General features: G+C 44.5%; 1 protein-coding gene across 2 annotated transcripts in view; it reads right to left on the reverse strand.

Annotated features, from left to right (window-relative positions):
- Positions 1–22,838, reverse strand: part of GRIN2A (glutamate receptor, ionotropic, N-methyl D-aspartate 2A) — a 442,009-nt gene that overhangs the window by 58,761 nt on the left and 360,410 nt on the right. For both annotated transcript variants that reach the window (XM_010850655.1, XM_010850656.1), the window contains exon 9: positions 11,925–12,085. In XM_010850655.1, coding sequence (XP_010848957.1) covers positions 11,925–12,085 — 161 coding nt within the window. The remainder of the gene's footprint in view (positions 1–11,924; positions 12,086–22,838) is intronic.

Below are 22,838 nucleotides of genomic sequence, written 5' to 3' on the forward strand. Positions count from 1 at the left end.
GATTGCATCGCCCAGGGGTGGGGTAATTTACATGCAAGAACCCGTATTGCATCCTTGTCCACTGAGCATCATCGGGGTGACACTCCCAAGCACATACTGGATGGAGGCCTCCCCCGCAGACCCCAGACCCCAGGCGAGAGCCTTCTGTGGCAGTGCTCACATCAGACACCTGTCAGAGGATGCTGTTGGGAAAACCACAGTGGTGCCCAGGTGAGTGTGGTGGGTTGAATAGTGTCCCTCCCTAAAATTCACATCCATCAGAACCTCAGAATGCAATCTTATTGGGAAGCTGGGTCTTTGCAGATGTAATTAGTTAAGGCTCTCCAGACAAAATCATCCTGGGTTTAGGTGGGCCCTAAATCCGATGACTTAGAAGCATCCCTCATAAAAAGAGGAGACACATGGAGGTCACATGGAGGAACCAGGTCACATGGAGACAGAAGCAGAGATCTGAATGATGCTGCCCAAGCCAAGAGCCGCCAGAAATGAGAAGAGACAAGGACAGTTCTCCCCCAGGGTCTTTGAAGGGAGTGTGGCCTTGCTGACGCTTGGCTTTTAGACTTGCGGACTCAAGAGCTGGAAGAGATTACATTTCTGTTGTTTCAAGCCTCCAAGTTTGTGGTTATTTATTACGGCAGTGCTAGGGAACTGGCGCCATAGGGAAACCCGAGGAGTGGTGCTGGAGTTTCTATTGCTCCTCAACCTGCGTTTCTCTCAATGGAAGGAGGGCAAAGGCCACTGTCTGGGCCCCAGGCACTCACCACGGGGTGTGGACAGCATCTTCCGACCTGTGCTAAGAGCTAACCTGGCAGCTGGAAAACTCACACGTCCTCCCACTCCTGCCAGAAAGAGCAAGAGGACACACAGGGCTGATGCGTCAACATGGGGACCATTTTAGCGCCAGGTCAGTGGGAGCTGGTTCACAATTTTCACAGTGGAGAGAGACGAGGCACACCACCGAGATTTTCCAAATCTGAGCCCCTGACGGGCAGGAGCATCAGCTCTCTGGTCCTAGACCTCATGCCTCATGACAAAAGTGCCAGCATTTCCCGGAATCGTTCACTTGTCGGGACAGGCAGAGAGGCAGACATCAAGGACAGAAAGAGATGCTGGGCTGAGTCTGAGGGCCAGCTCTGTCACTCACTTAACTTTTGGACAAGTTGCTTCTGCTCCTTGAGCCTCAGTTTCACCTTCCGTAAAATGGAGAGAACTCCTGTTTGGCAGAGTTGAATGAGGGTGAAATGAGATGTCCTATCTGAAGTTTGAGTTTGGCAACTCAACTGTGTGAATTTGGCGACCAATCAGGAGAGGTGATCCCTAAGGAGACAAGATGGAATCTGCCAGGAAGCTCCTGCTCATTCAGTCGCCCCAGGAAGAATTTCCTAACTACGTAGCTCCCAATATAAGGAACGTATCCTTTGCTCAGTTGGCTTTTCTCTGTGAGCTCATTTCTTTTCTCCATTTCAATGGAAGGAGAAATATTGACCATTTTAAAAGCAGCACTAACACTTTCAAAGAGAGGAAGAGACACTTTAAAGCACGGACAAAATTAGTTCTGGGTTTTTATAACAGTGAGAAATCAGAAACAGGCTAATTGTGCACTGTTCTAGAAATGTTCGTATTTAGTGTTTTAAGTCATGACTCAAACCGTGGGCTCTGGAGCAAGTGTGACCACAGACAAGCTCTTTAACCTTCCCGGTGCCTACTTCCTCGATTGTAAATGCAAATCATGATCATTGTTGCCTCCCAGGGTTTAAATAAGACACGTCAGGCAGTGCATTCAGAACAGTACCTGGCACACAGGTAAATAATATCCTTTAGTTGGAAATACCTCATTTGGTTTCCAAAACAATTCAGGCAGGTTATTCAAACTGCAGTAGAAGAAGTTTTCAGCATATGGAGAAAGCAATTTGAGTGAACTGAATTCTGAGATGGAAAAGCAGGTAAGGCCTTAGGGAAAGTCAGAAAGCAGATATTTACGCCGTAAGCTCTCTGCAGTTGCTAACGGAAGATCATAAATTAAGCTCTGAGTTATGTAGAAGCCCGAGCAAAAAGACCACTATGAGGAATTACAGGACTTGTTGTCCAAAAGATAAAAGCACCTTACAGCAAAGAAAAACAATGTTGTTCACAGCACAGAAGTCTGAGACATGATGTAGGATGACAGTTTGAACAAACTGGTACAGTAACAGCATCAGCCAGCTTTCTGAAACAACTGTTTTCTTGGAGGGCCCTCCAGTGCCAGACAGCGTATGATGAAAACACACAGCAATAAAAGTTAAATTAATTAATCTTCTTCTAACTCAGTGAAATAGCACCTATTCATTAAATGTGATAATTGTCCAACAAAACTGTATAGATTTAACCAAGAAAAGCCAAACAGGTTTGTAAGGACACCGGTTCAGTATGTGTAAACTATGAACATGTGGAGAAATGCCTGAAGGAAATGTAAGAAGAACTGAAGAATTATGTTCAGAAAAACACTGTTTCCTTCTTACTACAGTAACACTTTTGTTGCAGAAAAATGTGTTAAGTAAAAGAGGATAGAAAGCCCACAATCTTCATCAACTACAATATCTCTCATAATGTTTGATGTATTTCATTTCAGTCTCATTTCTGCCTCTTTCTCTTCTCTGAATTTACAGAATTCAGATCCCATTTTATTCAACTCTTCCCCCATTTAAAAAAATTTTAATACTTTATGGGTGGTTATGAACATCCCTTAATATAGTTTTAATGGAGTTTAACAAGAAATGATTTCAAGAACAAAAAAGATTTCTCTGCTTTCTTGCGTTTTTATTAAGGGTAAAATTGCTAACTCTCTGATGTGGTAGCAATTATTTTTGAGCTTTATTTGCCGTGTGGGGGTGGACCTCAGAAACCAGGTCACTGTCGATCCGATTTTCTCTGGAGACTGTGCTGTTTCATTTAGGAGAACAGCTCACCAAACCCTGAGATCTATGCCTGTTTTCAAACTCAGCAGCTGGAAAGGAACCCTCTGAGTGGGATTCTGCTTGACTGGTAAAATATAGCTGATAAAATGTGCTCAGGTGACACCCTTGAAAGAACTCGCTCTGCATGGCAACTCAGCATCACTGAGGATACTCATGCCTTCCTGGTCTACTTTTGCCCTGGCAATTTGAGCATCCCTGGACCAGTTTCTTCTGAGATGGAAAGGAGGATGCTGGGACCTTATCAACTCTCAGATTGCCAACTGACACATATATGTTATATAGTATCTGCATGTTATACATCATATTAAATATATGTACATATACATATTGTGTTGTTGCTGTTGTTCAGTCACTAAGTTGCATCGGACTCTTTGTGACCCCATGGGCTGCAGCACGCCAGGCCTCCCCGTCTCTCACCATCTCTGGGAGTTTGCCCAAGTTCATGTCCATTAAGTCGGTGATGCCACCCAACCATCTCATCCGCTGTTTCACCCACTCCTCCTGCCCTCAGTCCTTCTCAGCATCAGGGTCTTTTCCAGTGAATCTGCTCTTAGTATTTGGTGGCCAAAGTATTGGAGCTTCAGCTTCAGCATGAGTTCTTCCAGTGAGTATTCAGGGCTGATTTCCTCTAGGACTGACTGGTTTGATCTCCTTGCTGTCCAAAGGACTCTCAAGAGTCTTCTCCAGTATTTTACTTACAATACATATTGTAGGGGAGCAAAATTTACCACTCCAAAATATCTCTTTGGCATGTAGATCATTTCAAGCTGAAACAATCAAGGCCCAAAAGACTCAGGAAGAAACTTTGACATTCCTCCTAAATGCCTAAAAGAAAGACGGAGGACCTGTCCCCACATTATAGCTATCAGCAGAGACGTCTGCAGAGGACATGGGCCAAGTGTGGTCAGGGAAATTCAAGGCTGGGCCTAGAGGTGAGAGTGTACTCTGTTGACTCTGCTGGCCCAGCAAACATTTATTTATCAAACATTTGCTTTTTCATCTCCATGGCAATTGCCTTCCTACCCTTTGAAGTTTCAAACCACTACCCTCAACACCTTCTTTTGTCTTTAGTTGAAAATGGTATTTAAGGTGAGTCTTTGGCCATTTTGGTGAGTTACTCAGTTTTCCCAGGTCTCTCCAAGGTTTCAGTTCAGTTCAGTTCAGTTGCTCAGTTGTGTCCAACTCTTTGAGACCCCATGGACCGCAGCATGCCAGGGCCTCCCTATCCATCACCATCTCCTAGAGTTTACTCAAACTCATGTCCATTGAGCCAATGATGCCATCCAACCATCTCATCCTCTGTCGTCCCCTTCTTCTCCCACCCTCAATCTTTCCCAGCATCAGGGTTTACATGTTATTAAACTTCCGTTTGACTTTCTCCTGTTAATCTGTCTCATGTCAATTTAATTCTTAGATTAGCCACAAGAATCTAGAAAGGAGGTACATTTCTTCCTCCACAATAATATAATACAGAACTTTGGTCTTCAATTTTCCTTTGAACTCCAATCTCATATGCAATTGCCTTGCTGGCATTGACAAGTTGGGAAGCAAGCCTAACTCCTACAGTCAATAACTCTACAGTGTGAAGTACTGAGTTAACTAGCCTGTTGGGTAATTCGTTAACCTTGTAGAGCCTTAGGTTCTTCATCTTTTTAAGTACCCAACTCATAGGAATAATAGTACTCAGCTCATACCAGTAAGAGTACCAAGCTCACAGCAATAACAGTACCCAGCTCATAGCAGTAAGAGTACCAGTTCATAGCAATAATAGTGTCCAGCTCAGAGGAAAAATAGTACCTCTGAGTAATGGTAGTAATGGTACCCAGCTCACTGGCATCTTCTGAGGATGAAACAAGATTATGCACGTGAAGTACTTGGAGCTGCATCTCACAGATGGCTAGGTTTCAATCAATGCAAAGATGAAATATCATGATGTTGTCCTAAAGGCACTTTCAGCTTACCTCTCCCAAACCTAAATGTGTATTCCTCCATGCCTCTGTTCTTTCTGAACCCTTCCTCCTCTCGGTCCTGTCCACTCCAGACAGAACAGCAGTTCTCAGTACTCAATGAATTAACCTTGCAAAGCCCAGGGACTGTGTGTATCTGAGTCACCAGCAGTGCCAATAAAAACAGGGGCTCCTGACCTCCACAGGCTTGGAGGTGCTGGCCCTAGCACAGGGAGGAAATGTTCACCTTTCCTATGAAAATGCTGCTGACACTTGCAAAGAGATGTGGCCACCCTGCGCCTTTTAGTATACGGACACATCACAGAGCACAGTTTGGGCCTTTCCAATTCTTCTTCCAAACTACTCAATGTAAGAGAAGCCAAAAGATGCGTGTCTGCTTCCCAACACTGTCGGACTGGAAATGAGATCAGCAAAGGGACTGGGGAGGAGGCCTGACTGATGCTTCTAAAGGAAACTGGGACTTCTCCATAAATTTATATACGCATAATTGGACATGAAAGTCAGTTAAGATAAGAACACATAAACCATCCCACTATGTCTTCAAATATTAGGCTCCTCAGAGTCGTAAGAACGTAGATTGTTTAATTTAAATCTGGCGTAAGTGCTATGCTTGCAGTTTTGCCTACTTGCCAAAACCGCTTGGAGAACATTGGCTTCTGATGACTGAGCGTTTATACATCTAAATCTGTCTCCACTCGTTTCAGCTTCAGTTCCCTCTTCTAAAGCACACGGGCCCCGCATTTGATTATTGTACACCACAGTCACCTGAAGAACTTGTTGAAGCATGCAGATTCCCAAGCACGGGATCTGGAATTCAAATGCAGATCCGGAATTTGAATCTCCAAATTCCAGAGACTCAGGTTCTGTTGGCTTAGTGGGGCTCAGGAATTCACATTTTTATTAGCATCCCTACTGATTCAGGTGGGCTTCCCAGGTGGCTCAGGAGTAAAGAATCTGCCTGCCAATGCAGGAAACACGGGTGTGGGTTGGGAAGATCCCAGAGGAGAAAATGGCAACCCATTCCAGTATTCTTGCCTGGAGAGTTCCAAGGATAGAGGAGCCTGGTGGGCTACAGTCTACGGGGTCACAAAAGAGTTGGACATGACTTAGTGCTTAAACAACAACAACTGATTCAGACCCAGTTGGCCTGGAAACCCAGGGTCATGAAATGCTCATCCACCTTTGGTTCGGGAGACCCCCACATGTCATCACAGAGCTGTTCCTGAAAACCCCCATCTGTCAATATTTGCAGATCAACCTTATTTTCTCACTGATTTACTTGATATTTTCTGGGATGTTTTATCTCCATTTATTATAAATTTCAATAAACCATGACACTTAAAAAACTTAGTTTCAAATGACACAACCACTTAGTTTCAAGTTTCTGTGCCCCAAGACTCTTAAAGTGATTCTGGATTCTGAAGACAAGCTACATGTTTATATTGGCTGGCCTACTCTTCATGTGCATAATGTATTTATTGAACTTGCGAACAGTAGTTCTCAGATTTTACCTTGTATCAAAATCACCTTGGAGCAGCAGGATGCTTGTTAAAATGCAAATCCAAAATCTCTACCACTAAAGAGAAGGTCTTGTGTTGAGTCCAAAACCTTGCATTTTTACAAGTAACCATTCGATTCAGGTGGGCCTCCCTGGTGGCTCAGTCAGTTAAGAATGTGCCTGCAATGCAAGAGATCCGGATTCGATCCCTGGGTTGGGAAGATCCCCTGGAGAAGGCAAATGGCAACTCACTCCAGTATTCCTGCCTGGAGAAGTCCATGGACAGAGGAGCCTTGTGGGCTACAGTCCATGGGATTGCAAAGAGTCGGACACGACTGAGCGACTAACACAGACACACATTTGATTTAGGTAGAGTTCGTTCCCTGGCCAGGGTTGGAGATATCCAGCTGTGGAGAGTTATTCTAAATCTTTTCTGCAAAACTGACAGCCGTTTATAATTGTGGTTTGTCTGGATTTTGCATTTTGGAAAGTGCTAAAGAAGTGTTCAAGTGCTAACACAAGTAAAAGAATCTCAGAATTATTTCAGAGACTGAAGAATCCAGCCCTTTTACTCTTTAGATGGGGAAATTGAGGTTCATGACTTGAAATTGAGGTGGCTTGAAATAGATGGGGAAATTGAGGTGACATGACTTGTCCAAGGTCACAGCTAGCTAACGATAGAGCCCAGACTCAGACTGAGCTGGGACTCTTGTTTAACCATAATCCAAAGTCCCTCTTGTGTTTCAGACTCTTCTAGTAAGTTACAATTCATAAAGGGGCCTCCCTGTTTTATTGACCCTGCTGTATATGTACTTATAATCACTAAAGCACAGATGTCACTGAGACTTGTGAGTGGAGGGGTGGGACCCAACAGCTGAGCTACTTGCTGTGGGTTTTCTAAGCCAAGCCTCACTGGATTTTAGCATACTGGGGGTAGCATAAAGGGAATATCTTGAAATCCAACAATCCAGAAGCACGTAGGGTACCTCCCTGTACCTTTTGAGAAGAGAAACTTCTAGAGATGCTATACATAGTGAAGGAAGGGAATGTCTATTTTTTCAAAGCTGGGGTTTATTTTATTATTATTATTATTAAATGAGTTTATTATTCCTTAAACTTTATATCCTCATGATATTTACTCTTATAAAATAATTTCATAATACAGTTCCTGACAGAGGATGAGATGGCTGGATGGCATCACTGACTCGATGGACGTGAGTCTCAGTGAACTCCGGGAGTTGGTGATGGACAGGGAGGCCTGGCGTGCTGCGATTCATGGGGTCGCAAAGAGTCGGACATGACTGAGCGACTGATCTGATCTGATTTTAAAGTAATGTGTTTCAAAATGAAAAATTTAAAAATAAAATGGGATGGGAAAGGGAAAAGGCAACTCAGTGTGGTGAAGTGGACACCTGAAAGACAGAAGTCTCATGATGGGATGAGCAGACATGATCAACACAGAGGCTGTCAGACCTTGGTGCAGTTTGGTGATGGCAGTTCTCAAATTTAGTTCTCATAATCATCTGAGGAGTCATCTTTGCGACCCCATGGACTGCAGTGTGCCAGGCTCCTCTGTCCATGGAATTCTCCAGGAAAGAATACTAGAGTGGATGCCCACCTCCCTTCTCCAGGGGATCTTCCTGACCCAGGGATTGAACCCAGGTCTCCTGCATTGCACGTAGTATGTTTACCATCTGAGCTGCCAGGGAAGGTCCTCTCATACTTTAGACCAAGAAAAATTCCAAATATTAAAAATGCAACCAAAATAGAAGAGGATAAAACTATTTTATATCTGAGTGAAAAGGAGTTTTGAATTACAACTCAAAATCAGTGATGGAAAAAAAAAGACTGATGAGTGTGACTATACAAAATATAAATCTCCACAGGGAAAAAAAAAATTATCTGCAGGCTCAAAAGATAAAGTAACAACAACAGAAAACTGGGACAAACATTTGTAATCACACCACAAATAAAGGGCTCATTTCTCTAATAGATAAATTAATAAGAAAAGATCATCAAAACAAGAGAAAAAAAATAATGAATGCTTTCAAAAAAGTAGTTGCAGAAGGCTTTTAATTACATTTGGCAAAAAAAAATTACGGATAATAAAAATGGTGTACATTTAAATGTTGGCACATGTTTTACCTATTATCTTTGCAAACTTTTCAAAGACTGATGACACGCTGTGTTGACAAAGACTTTGGGGACACAGGTACGTTTATACAGCAGTGGGTAAAGGTGAATTTCCTTGGGAGGGAAATTTGTCAATGTTTGTCAAAATCACAGCTATGTGTACTCTTTCACCCAGCAATCCAAGAAATTTCTCCTACAATGGATGTGACGCACATGTAAGAATATTGACTGCAGTATTGTTTGCAACAACAACAAAAAATGATATCCTAAATATCCATCAGTAGGGGACTGATGAAATACCATATGGTACACTCACACAATGAAAAAGACTATAAATCTGTAAAATAAAAAAATCTCTGCAGCTGTTTATGCTTTGATAGAGAAAGATCTGGAAGGATACACAGGAAAAGCGGTAAAGGCGATTACTTCGTAGGGTACTGGGGCTTCCCGGGTGACGGTATAGCGGTAAGAACGTGCCTGCCAATGCAGGAGATGTAGGAGACGCAGGTTTGATCCATGGGTCAGGAATATCCCCTGGAGGAGGAAATCGTAACCCACTCCAGTATTCTTGCCTGGGGAATCCCATGGACAGAGGAGCCTGGTGGGTCACAGTCCATGGGGTCGCAAAGAGTCACACGACTAAAGCAACTTAGCACGCATGCGCAGAGGGTACTAGGCAAAAAAGGCACAGTGTGGAAGGAAGGCTCTCCACTGTTTAATTTTTTATTTTTGAATTGTGTAAATGAACTATCTATTCAAAATTTGATTTAAATAATTATCTGAGAAGCCTGTTAAACATATAAGTGATTTCCCCTAATATCAACTCCACTGAGACAGAATCTCCAAGTATAAGGAGGAGTGCCCTCGCCTGTAGCGGTGTGTGTAGTTATTTCTTTAAAAAAAAAAAAAGACACATCACTTTAGCTCTAGCTTCTGCGTTTAAAGTAACAATGTCATGCATTCTCCTCTCTGGAGACTGAACGTAGAATAAACCCACCATCTGCCCAAGTTTGCTAAGATGGATGTTATAATCATTATATGGCTTCCCGAGAACAATTCGTACAATTTATGACAAGGGATGGTTTGTATATCTCTACTCTTTTTTGTTAGTGTTATTAAAAAAAATTGAAAAAAAGAATAAAACCTATTTTGTCCTCTGGGTGACAGATAGATGAAGAGGAGACCAGTCAGCCCTCAACCATTGTTCCAAACTATTGTCCTCACATTTATCCTCATGGTCTGTTCAGAATAACAGTGTATATTGATGAAAATACCACAATGGAAACAAATAAAAACTCACACCTGTGGCTAAGCTGGAAAGTCATCAAAAATCTGTCTTTTCTGATATCTACCGAAAGTGAACATCCCACATTCTATTGTTTGGCAATTCCACTGTTAGGTATATAACAAGGAAAATGTATTCGCTTGTGCAACAAAAGACATGTAGGAAAAAGCCCTAAGGAGCTTGACTCACAATAGCCCCACGTGGAACACCACCCCCACGTCCATCACGGTTGGAAGAGATGTGCGCGGTGTGGTGTGTCCCCACACCAAACATTCTGCGTAGCAACGAGAATGAAAGAACCAGAAAGACATGCAGTGACCCTGCTAACAGAATGGTGAGCCAGAAAAAGGGCAATCCAAAAAGAAAACATGATTTCGTTATATGTTAGAATAACAGGGCAAAAGAACCTGCGGTTTTAGAAGTGAGGATGGTAGATGGAAGACAGTACAGTAAGTCCCCTACATACGAACAAGTTCCATTCCGAGAGTGAGTTCATTAAATCCAATTTGTTTGTAAGTCCAGCAAAGTTAGCTTAGTCTCCAGCTAACTCAATTGGCTATATAGTACTGTATTGATAGGTTTATAATACTTTTCGTGCAAATAATGCATAAAAAACAAACAAGCACAAAAAATAAAGAAAACATTTCTAATCTTACAGGACAGTGCCTTGAAAAGTACTGTAGTCCGGGACAACAGCTGGCATACAGGGGCTGGCATCGAGTGAACAGGCAAGAAAAGTTACCGACCGGAGGAGGGAAAGGAGGTGGGAGATGGGAGAGCTGAAGGATCTGGGTGGTTAGGTCAGTTGGACAAAGTCATCGAGCTGCATATTTAACACTTTTACATTTTCTGAATTTTTGTTATGCCTTTCAGTAAGTTTTTAAAAAGTCATGAGCAGTGTGTGAATGAGTTTTGGATAAGTAACAGGCTCGACTTCTAAATAAATGCTCTCCCAGCCCCTGTTGAGATACCAACAGATCCTAAGGAGACTGCAAGACAAAATGCCATTGGCCTCAGCTCCTGGAAATGATGCAGAGATCCGGGCATGATGCAGAGGGGTCCCTCTGCCCCACCGGAAAAAAAGCAGCAGCAAGACCTTCTCAATGCCTGGCAGAACAGTCAAGAGAAAGAGGCTGTGTGTTAATCTGCAAGGAGAATACACTGCAGCCTGTTTTACTTGTCAGAATTCCTGACAGCTGAGAGGGTACATGTAAGTTAATTTTCTGGATAAGCAAAAATTTCCTCTTTAAACAATCCCACCATTTAAAACAAAATTATTTTTAATGGAACCCTTTCAAAAACACATTTCACACATCCCTGACTTTTCAAAAAGTTGAAGAGTCCACGGAATAGAATTTAACCTTTACACCAAATAACACCAGCAATTAGGTCCCATTTCAGTGCCAGGCACTATCTGAAATGCTTTACAGTAAATTTCCTCTTAATCCTCCTAAAACCCCTAAGAATTAGGTCTTATCATCATTCCCACTTCACATATGAGACTGAGGGTGATTGATTAATTGTCTGAGGTCATAAAACAGGTCTTCTGTTTACAGCCTCAGTTATTTCGCATCTGCTAACTTCCACCATGCCAACAGGTAGACGAGAATGTTCACTGTTCCTCTAGAGAGACTGAGTTCTCACTGCTTTTCTCTCCATATTTCCTTTCTCCTTCCTCAATGTGACACTCTTCTACAGAAAGCTACACCTCATAAACTCCTACCTAAAATCAGATAAAAATTGATAGCACTTTGTTTTCACCACTTTATATAAATTCCATCTCCTTAGATCTTCCTATGGCTAAAATAATCCCACTGAGTTGGGCCAACTTCTTTATCAGTTTGAGAGATCCCACTGGTTCTCTGCATTTCAAAGTGTCCTGGATTTGCTTTTTGCTTAATACAACTCAGAAGGAAGGCTTGGATTCTCATCAGATTAACAAAAAACAGCCCTCAGCGCGGGCCTCCTTGACCTCCAGCTCTTGAGAAATTACAATGGGGAAACAGACAAGCACCGAGGCGTGCAGTCATTGTCTGTAAGGCGCATGGACGGGCAGGCCTGCAGAGCAAAAGAAAAACCATCCTTACCCTGTTTTCAAGCTGACCAAGGCGTCCTCGACTCCCTTCTGGTTAAATTTGGTCATGTACTGGTGCATGTAGGGGTAGTTGTTCCGGATGTTTCTCTCCGTACTGCCATTGGGCACCGTGCCAAATCGAAAGGGCGGGGAATAGTCGTGAGGTCTCTGAAACTGCAGAGAGACAGAGAGAGAGAGAGCAGGAGGAGAAAGAAGAGTCAGCCATCCTCTGCCTCGTGTCAGGAGTCAAACATCGGCATGCATCACCGCAGGACAGAAGAAACCCATTCATTTCTGTGCTTTCTTTCTGCTTAATCACACCTTCCAGTTGTCTGGGAGCTCCAGGAAGTCAGAAACAGAGTCTGTCTTGTTCCCCACTGTTCCCTGGAGCCCAGCATAGGGCCCGGCTGGGTGTGCAATAGATGCCCGCTGGATGGCATTTTAGAGAGACTGGCCTAGTGGTAGGGACACAGGGAGAAGCCGGGAAATGCTAGTTGAGCTGGAGTAAATGCATGACGTTAGCTCATTCATCAGTTTTACAGTGACATTTCCTGAGATCCTCATCAATCACTCCCATTTCTGGACTCCATTTACAATTCCTTCCAGTACATTCCAACAGAAGATGATGAAGGGGAGCAGAATTTGCCATCCCCAAATATGCCTCTCTGGCATATGGATTTTTGGGGGGCTGGTTATTTTTTTTTTTAAGATACAGCAGACACAGGAGAAACTGGAAACTGAGTCCAAGTTAACCTTTTTGGAAGAAGCAAAAATCTTACATTTATAAGGGTGTCTTCCTCTCTGTAACCTGGAAGAGGACAATGACTAAATCTCTAAAACTCTTATCAGTGGAGAAGGCAGTGACTGAAATCTGCATCACGACCATACCCTTGCTTATTTGCTTTTCTTGGTCACCTCCTAGAACCTTCCTTCCCCCCTGCCACACATCCCCAACCCTCACCGCTCTGCATCTTTCTTATGACTTCAGCTGAAGATAAAATTTAAGCTGGTGGTTTGGGCTATTTTAGGGAGTTCCTTAGTTTTCTTGGGTATCTCCCATATATACAGGAGGTATACATGTTTTTCTCCTGTTAATCTGTCTTTTTTTTTTTTTTTTTATGGGGAGTGGAGGTCTCAACCAAGAACCTAGAAGGGTAGAGGGACAGTCATTTTTCTTCCCTTACAATGATTCTATGTTATCATTTACTCATTCTCTAGCCATCATTCATTCATTCATCTATTCATGCATGCAGGCAGGCAGTACTTATTGAGGGCCTAACACATGCCAGGGGCTTCCCTGGTGGCTCAGTGGTAAAGAATCTGCCTATCAATGGCGGAGACACAGATTCGGTCCCTGGGTTGGGAAAACCCCCTGGAGAAGGAAACGGCAACACATTCCAGTATTCTTGCCTGGAAAATCCCATGGACAGATGATCCTGGAGGCTACAGTCCATGGAGTCACAAAAGAGTCAGGCACAAGTTAGCAACTAAAACAATAGCAACCCATCCCAGGCACAATGCCAGGCTCCATGAAGGTTTCTTGAGCTGGATTCCATACTAACCATTAGCTTCCTGGGCATACCCATGTCCAGTACGGCTCCTGAGCCTCTGTAATGGCTCACTGTCCATGCTCCCCTCATCTTCCCTGACTGGCTGAGATTGTCTGTTCAGAACAGTCCTCCCCAAGATGTCCCACTTTGATCATGTGGTTATTTTTTTCACTCTGTTTATGCTGTGTTACATCAACTTATTTTCATATGTTTAATCACCTACACATTCTTGGGATAAATCTCATTTGGTCATGACATCTTATTCTTTTTATATGCTCCTGCTTGATTTGGGTTGCTAGTATCTTGGTGAGGATTTTTGCATCAATATTTTAAAAAGATGTAGAGAACAAATGTACGGACACCAAGGGAGGATGCGGAGGGTGGGATGGATTGGGATTGACATATATACAGTACTATGGATGAAACAGATGACTAATGAGAACCTACTATAGAGCACAGGGAACTCTGCTCCACACTCTGTGGTGACCTAAATGGGAAGGAAATCCCGGGAAGAGGGGATTCACTCTGCTGTGCAGGAGAAACTAACCCAACAGTACAAAGCAACGATGAGCTTGTGCTCAGTCGCTCAGTCCTGTTTGACTCTTTGTGACCCCGTGGACTGTAGCTCGCCAGGCTCCTCTGCCCATGGAATTTATCAGGCAAGAATACTAGAGTGGGGTGCCATTTCCCACTCCAGGGGATCTTCCCAAACCAGGGATCAAACCCACGTCTCGCATCTCCTGCATTTAACCTCCTGCAGGCAGGTTTTTCTTACCACTGAGCCACCTGGGAAGACCCAAAGCAACAAGACACTGGCCCATCATTTTCTTTCCCTTGTGATATCTTTGTTTACTTTATTATCAAGGAAAAATACTGGCTTCATAGAATAAGTTAGGAAGTGTTCCCTTACTCTCTATTTTTCTGAAGAGTTTGAGAAGGATTGGTGTTAATTCTTCTTTAAACTGGTAAAATTTACCAGTGAAGCTGTCTGGTCCTGAATTTTTCCATTCTTTAAAAAAAATTTTTTTTTTATTGAACTGGAGTTGATTTATAATATTGTGTGAGCTTCTGGTACACAGCAAAGTGATTCGTCATATATACATATTCTTTTCCATTATAGTTTATCACAAGATGTTGAACACAGTTCCCTGGGCTATACAGTAGGACTTGCCATTTATGTTTTATATACAGTAGTTTGTATCTGCTAATCCCAAGCTCCTAATTTATCCATCCCCCAGATACGCCCATTTGGCATGTGAATTATTTTGAGCTGAAGGCATTCGAGATCCCATGGGCTCAAGAGAAACTTTTCCCCCTTCCCTCAAAGAATTTAAACTGAGGGCCTTGCCCATAAGAAGAATGATTATCAGAAATAAGATTTTATGACCTGTGACAGGCAAACATTTAATTACTGAACATCTGCTCTTCTCATCATCCTGTGAATCACCCACCTCCCTCTACAGCCCCAGGCTCCTACTCTACTCTTTAGCTTGGGATGGCACATCTTCCTGATTTTATCTTACTGTCTCTGAACCTCCCATATAAGGCGGCGGGGGGGTGGGAGGGCGTTCCTGTGCATTCAAAATTAAATTAGAGTTTCTCCTGTTGGTCTGCCTCACGTTAATTTAATTCTAAGACCAGGCAAAAGAATCCAGAAGGAGAGAGAAAGGTTTTCTTCCTCTTGACATCTGCTCACATCTTCAGTGTTTGGGGTAATCTAATCAGATTAGGCATCCAGAAGACTGGGTCTAAGTCCTGGAAATACAGTTAAAATCTAGAGACAGCACAAGGTGATGGTTATTAAGTGTGAGCTCAGCTTCACAGGTTCCAAAATGAGTCCCTTACGGACTGTAGAGTCTTAGTGAAGTCACTTCCCTTCCCACTGTTTCCACTTATTTCCTGTCGGCAGAGTAGGAAACTCATCAGTACTTCCCTCTTGGGGTCAGTGCTGCTGCTGCTAAGTCACTTCAGTCGTATCCGACTCTGTGAGACCCCAGAGATGGCAGCCCACCAGGCTCCCCCGTCCCTGGGATTCTCCAGGCAGAACACTGGAGTGGGTTGCCATTTCCTTCTCCAATGCATGAAAGTGAAAAGTGAAAGTGAAGTCCCTCAGTCGTGTCTGACTCTTCACGACCCCATGGACTGCAGCCTACCAGGCTCCTCCATCCATGGGATTTTCCAGGCAAGAGTACTGGAGTGGAGTGCCATTGCCTTCTCTGCTTGGGGTCAATGGGAAGATTTAAAATTACAGCGTTTGTCAAGTAATAAGAATAGTATCTAGAACAGAAGAAGCACTCACAAAATAAAACTGTTCATAGCTAGTGGTAGTGGGAAGCCACTGTATAACACAGGGCACCAGCCTGGGGCTCTGTGATGATATAGAGGGGTGGGATGAGGGGGTAGGAGGGAGGCTCAAAAGAAAGGGGATCTATATATATGATTACAGCTGATTCGTCTTGTTGCAAGGCAGGAATCAACACAACATTATAAAGCAATTATCTTCCAATTAAAAACAAATTTTTAAATTTTTAAATAAATTAAAAAAATAAAACTCTCACTTTTCATTTCTACCATCATTCTGGGAAAAAAAATGTAATCTGGACCTCATTTTTCTATGAAATATGGAATTCTGGAACCAGAAAGTGATGATAATATGACTTAACACTTCTTGAGGACTCGGCTGGGGCCAGCAATGTGCCAAGAACGTTAACAAATATTGGCTCATTTAATACAACAACCCTGTGTGTGTGTTAGTCGCTCAGTCTTTTCTGACTCTGAGGCCATGTGGACTGCAGCCTGACAGGCTCCTCTGTCCATGGAATTCCCCAGGCAAGAATACTGGAGTGGGTTGCCATTCCCTTCTCCAGGGGATTTTCTTGACCCAGGGATCGAACTCAGGTCTCCTACGTTGACAGGCAGATTCTTTACCACCTGATCTACCAGGGAAACCCTAAAACAACTCTGCCAGGAAACTAACCTTCAAGGCTTGGTTTCACAGATGAGGAAACCAAGGCTCACAGAGGTTACATGACCTTCTTAAGATTGTTGTTGCTGTTCAGTCACTAAGTCATGTCTGACTCTTTGTGATCCCATGGACTGCAGCACACCAGGCTTCCCTGTCCTTCACCATTTCCCAGAGTTTGCTCAAACGCAGCTCCATTGAGTCCATGATGCCATCCGACCATCTCATCCTCTGTTGTCCCCTTCTCCTCCGGCCCCAAATCCTTCCCAGCATCAGTGTCTTTTCCAGTGAGTTGGCTCTTCACATCAGGTGACCAAAGTGTTCTTAAGATTACACTCCTTGTAAGCAGCCCTAAGGTCTGAACTCTATCAATCCTCCGGGACCCTCACTAGTGATCTCTCCTCTTTTAGAGGTGAGGACCTTGTAACCCAGAGGGAAGACCAGCCAGTGAACCTCTGGCAGCACCAGCACTGGGGTCCAGAGGTCTCTCAGAGTCCCAGGCCAGCACGTCTTCCACGGAACTGAGAGCTGCCCAAGGAAGCGTCCAAGTTTACCCCAGGGTGAGGCCCGTGGAAACCATTATTCCTTTTTCCAGACTCACACTTCATTTCACTGTTAATTAAAATTTCCAGCTGCAGATTGTCCCCCTTAAATTAGGCATGCTGCTGCCTAATAAGCAGCCGTAACTGGATTGGGGGGAAGTATCCATACATTGTCCAAATGAGATCCTCCTGCTGGGAGCCTTGCGTTGGGAGTGTGTGTGTGTTTGTGTGTGTGTGCAGACAACAGAATGCTCTTTGCACTCACTCAGGCAAGCGGCGTCACAACCCATCACCTCGGAGGGGGAGGCGCTACCCCAGCGCAATGGCATGGCAACTGTCTGCTCGGGGGCACAAAGGCAGCGGCTCTGCTCATAAATCTAGGCCTTGAAGCAGCCGTTCTCAATCTCCTGAGACATCGACGGCCTGTTTGCCTAACTGCCTTCCCCTTCACTCACCATCTGTAGCTGAGGAGGCTCGCAGCTCTTTGAGATCCTTTCCTTCTTTGCCTTTGGTTTGCAGAACAATAGAGAGAGGGAGTCCACCTCGGGGATGAATTTCTACACTTCTCTGGCCTTGACTGTACCATCACCCACTCTAAACTCAGCCTGACACCCAGATGGAGGAACCTTTTCCTGTTCAACTAAAGGCTGTCAAACTTTTAAAAGCATGACTCATGACACATCTTCCATCTCTGCCCTGCACACACACAGACACATACCACATCACAGCACGCTTTCTACCTGGGATTATCCTCTAACGTCAGCCATGGTGAACTACATTTTTAATGGCCACCATCTGTAAATTAATGTCACGACTCCCTAAAGCGTCCTAACCTACAGTGTGACAAATAGCTAGGGGCAAGGATGACTCTTGCAGGAAGCCCAGGGCCTAGTGTTAAGGGCACCCTCTGTGTTTCTTCAGTTCAGTTCCATCCCTCATTTGTGTCTGACTCTTTGCAACCCCATGGACTGCGGCACACCAGGCTTCCCTGTCCATCACCAACTCCTGGAGCTTGCTCAAACTCATGTCCATCGAGTCGGCGATGCCATCCAACCATCTCATCCTCTGTTGTTCCCTTCTCCTCCTGCCTTCAAAATTCCCCAGCATCAGGGTCTTTACCAATGAATCAGTTCTTCACATCAGGTGGCCAAAGTATTGGAGTTTTCGGCTTCAGCATCAGTCCTTCCAATGAATATTCAGGACTAATTTCCTTTAGGATTGACTGGTTGGATCTCCTTGCAGTTCAAGGGACTCTCAAGAGTCTTCTCCAACACCACAGTTCAAAAGCATCAATTCTTTGGTGCTCAGCTTTCTTCACAGTCCAACTCTCACATCCATACATGACCACTGGAAAAACCATAGCTTTGACTAGACGGACCTTTGTTGGCAAAGTAATGTCTCTGCTTTTGAATATGCTGTCTGGATTGGTCATAACTTTCCTTCCAAGGAGTAAGCGTCTTTTAATTTCATGGCTGCATTCACCATCTGAAGTGATTTTGGAGCCCCCCAAAATAAAGTCAATCACTGTTTTCATTGTTTTCCCATCTATTTGCCATGAAGTGGTGGGACTGGATGCCATGATCTTAGTTTTCTGAATGTTGAGCTTTAAGGCAACTTTGTCACTCTCCTCTTTCACTTTCAACAAGAGGCTTTTTAGTTCCTCTTCACTTTCTGCCATAAGGGTGGTGTCATCTGCATATCTGAGGTTGTTGATATTTCTCCTGGCAATCTTGATCCCAGCTTGTGCTTCATCCAGCCCTGCTTTTCCCATGATGTACTCTCTATGTGTTTCTTACGGGAATGGATTTCCAAGGTAACTTTCTTCCAGAGAGTTGAGAGTGCAGAAGAAACAAATGTGGGCTCCAGCCCAGGAAGGGGTGGTGCAGAGGTCTCCTCCATCAATAAGATTACGTGTGTTCATGCTAAGTTGCTTCAGTCATGTCTGACTCTTTGCAACCCTTTGGACTGTAGCCTGCCAGGTTCCTCTGTCCATTGGATTTCTCAGACAAGAATACTGGAGTGGGTTGCTATTTCCTATTTCAGAGCATCTTCCCAATCCAGGGAGTGAACCCGTGTCCCTGTGTCCCCTGCACTGGCGGATTCTTTACCACTGAGCCACCTGGGGAGCCACGTGCTTCCGGATGTAGCATCAAACTGCCCCAGCCCTTAAGAGGGTGGAGAGGCTCAGAGGCCTCCACTCAGCCAATGAGGGTGGTGAACGGGGCTCACCCAGCATGACTCCATGAGAACACATTCATGGGCTCATCCACAAGGTTCAGTCCCCGAACTCCCTCTTTCGCTGTCGGTGCAATAACATTCCAGACCCCAGAAAGGAGGGATGGTTCAAATCAGGCAACGGTGATGGTCAAGAGGAGGGGGAGGAGAAGAAGGAGCGGGGAGAGGCAGCAGAGAGGGGCTGGAGGAGTGGGGAGGCGAGGGAAGAAAGAACATTTATAACAGGATTACCTGCCACGTGCCAGGCACGGTGTGAGGATTACCCCTAATCCTCATATCAACCTTGCCAGAATGGTATTAAACCCCTCTATCAGGAAATTAGGCCGTGGAGAGACAGACACTCTGAAGGCCATACAACTACTATATGGCAGGCCAGGATTTGAACTTAGATTCGTTTGACCCCTATGGTGTTGCTTTTTCCAATACAGCAATCTGTCTCCCAGAGACAGATTTCAGCAACCATGGTAACACCCAACATTTTGAAAATGGTTGCCACCAACATTCCAACTTCTTTAATAATTTCGAGGGGGATGAATTCCTCTATGTATAATTTAACCCCAAGGTCATCTGAGCACACCACGGGCTCCAAGAGCAAGCACTAATGCTGCAAATGGCTGAAAAGTATTATAAACCTGAGTTGTTACATAGATACTCATGATTAAAACAAACAAAAAATAAATACACTTGCATACGGTATTAAAATAAATTGATTCAATATAGATTTTTATTTTGCAGACTTTCTTGGTGTATTTGCCATTAATCTTCTGGGAGCACTTAGCTTATTTACTCCAGGAATTTTGCTGTTTATTTAATTGTATCAAACATTTAATTAAAAGAGCTATCCGCTTGCTGCTAACACTCTGAGCATGGAAGCTGAGCCGTGTCTCATGAGGATACAGTATCTGTTACTAGGTGTTTCCAAGTCAGAGAAGGTCAGTGGAATTATTAGTGGTTCTAATTAGTTTTCCCACAAGCAGTCATGTTATTAGACCTAAAACTAGGTAGCAAGGGACTTTTTTTTTCTCCTTGCTGTTGAAAATAGCATCAAAAAGTAAAATATGCTGCCAACTACTTTCTGTTTTAAAAAAGTGTTTATTTAGTTTACTTGGCTGTGCCAGGTCTGAGTTGCATGTGGGATCCAGCTTCCTGACCAGGGATTGAACCTGGGCCCCCTGCACTGGGAGCAGAGTCTTAGCCACTGGACTACCACCCAGTCCCTGCATGTCCCGCTCTTTGCAACCCCATGGACTGTAGCCCACCAGTCTCCTCTGTCCATGGGATTCTCCAGGCAAGAACACTGGAGTGGGTTGCCATTCCCTTCTCCAGGGGATCTTCCAACCCAGGGATCAAAACTACATCTCCTTCAGCTCCACTACTGAGCCACCAGGGAAGTCCAAAGAAGTCCCTACAGATTATTAATACTTTCTTGAAATATCTTCTCATCCAGAACATGGTTTCCCACTGCTTCCAATGTTCCTCTGGTCACTTATTCTAGGAACTATACACTTGCTCCCATATATGATGTAATTGGATCTGTAGAGGATTTCATTGGCTACAGGGAACATTCGCACTGGCAGCTTCCTTTTATCCTCACAGCAACTATGACTCCCAAATGTTCAGAGAGGAGCTAGCAGGCACAGCAAAGTTACACAACAATAAAGGTATCACACAGCTGGTACATGGCAGAGGGGAAAGGAAACCCAACTTTCTTGACTCCAAGTAGATGGCTTTCTCTGCTGCCCCCAGATACACTTAAGGTGAGCCAAGGAATTGAGTGAATGTGATTTATGAAGGAAGGGCTCCAGGAGAAATCAGGAAGGATATAGGGGAAGGAGGTTAGGGAAGGGGAGGAAGCCAGGCAAGGGCGTGACTATGGGCAAAGTCTTAACATCAGCCTGAACCCACAGGGAGCTCGAGAGTAAACTGCACCTTGGAGTTTTCCCAGAAGCAACAGAGCAGCTGGCTTTCGTACTCTCACCCTGGTTAGTCATTGGTTACAGGAAGGTCAATGCTTTCTAACTGTGGTGCTGGAGAAGACTCTTGAGAGTCCATCAGACTGCAAGGAGATCAAACCAGTCAATCCTAAAGGAAATCAACCCTGAATATTTATTGGAAGGACTGATGCTAATGTTAAAGCTCTGATACTTTGGCCACCTGATATGAAGAGCCAACTCACTGGAAAAGTCCCTGATGCTGGGAAAGATTGAGGGCAGGAGGAGAAGTGGGTGATAGAGGAAGAGATGCTTGGATGGCATCACAGACCCGATGGACTTGAGTTTGAGCAAATTCCAGGAGATGGTGAAGGACAGGGAACCCTGGTGTGCTACAGTCCATGGGGTCACAAGGAGTCAGACATGACGTAGCGATTGAACAACAACAATAATATCCAGGCATCCACTGTTTTGCTGCTGCAAGATAATTGCTCTCTGAAGGTCCCTGAGCCTTCATCAGCAAAGGTGAGGCTGGGCACAGAGTCAGGAAAGGGATCCAAGGAGCCCCAGGTGGGTGCCTGCAGGCCCAACCCACCATGCCTTTCTCACTCAGTTAGCAAGCGTGTGTTGGGCATCCACTCAGTGCCACAGAACCCTGTCACCCCCTACCCCCAAGTCTATTTTAATCTCATCAGTGTTCTCTCCTTTACAGCACTTACTCCTGCCCGGAATTTCCTTGTCCGTTACATTTACTCAGGTGCTGTTTATTTCTTCCTATCAGAATTTAAGTTTCACAGGAGCACAAGCCCAGGCTGCCAAGTTGACCACGGTGACCAGGAAGATTCTCCCAAGAGGTGGTAGTTCCCCTAAAACCTGAAAGTCCAGGAGGAGTCGTCCACGAGAATAAAGGGGGAAGAACATTCCAGGCAGAGGACCTGAGAAGTGCAAGGGCACTGTGGTGGAAACACTTGGATGCCTAAGGGACAGACAGGGGGCCTCTGCAAGCCAGAGGGAGGGGACACATGGGGATGGGCCATCTAGTGCAGGGCGTGATCACCATGATGAGGACAGTGGCATTCACTCAAGAGGCATTTCTGATGGGGAGCCATCAGGGAGGCCAAGGACCCCCGAGGGTGATGGTGCCTCTGTGAAGGTGACTCACCCCAGCACCCGCCCCCCACCATCTCTCTGATGATAGGCCTCTCTGCACTTCATTCAACCACCCTGTAAGTCACAGATAAGCTGTTAAAGGCTCTTCATGGGCTGATTTTCTATTCAGCGGTCTGCTGATGAATGCTGAAAGGATATATGTAGCCTTATGCCAACAAGACATGATAGTGAGATTTTATAAAGAGACAAATTATACTCGCACACAAGACAGAAAATCTTTGCAACGCAGCAAGTCCCCGCGCTGCTGAGCTTAGCACGTCAGGGTCTGCTTCCTGAGACTAAAATTTCAATAGAAGGACGTACCCAGTTTACCTCCTTTCTTCCTCCCTGTGCATTTCTGAGTAGCTACTCACTCCCCACAGCCCTCGTTACATGGCACTGGGGAACGGAGAGAGCAGGTGTTAACATTCCTGTCTCCCTGGTGGTGGGAAGCACAGACACACACGAGGGAGGCCTGGAGCTGTGTCTGAGTAAACGGAACTGGTGGGAAGTGAAAAATCGGCCCTGTATTCCTTTTGCATCCCTTGAAGAAATTTC

This window comes from Bison bison, unplaced genomic scaffold (assembly GCF_000754665.1).
Source record: "Bison bison bison isolate TAMUID 2011002044 unplaced genomic scaffold, Bison_UMD1.0 scf7180017864293, whole genome shotgun sequence".
NCBI classification, from domain to species: Eukaryota; Metazoa; Chordata; class Mammalia; order Artiodactyla; family Bovidae; genus Bison; species Bison bison.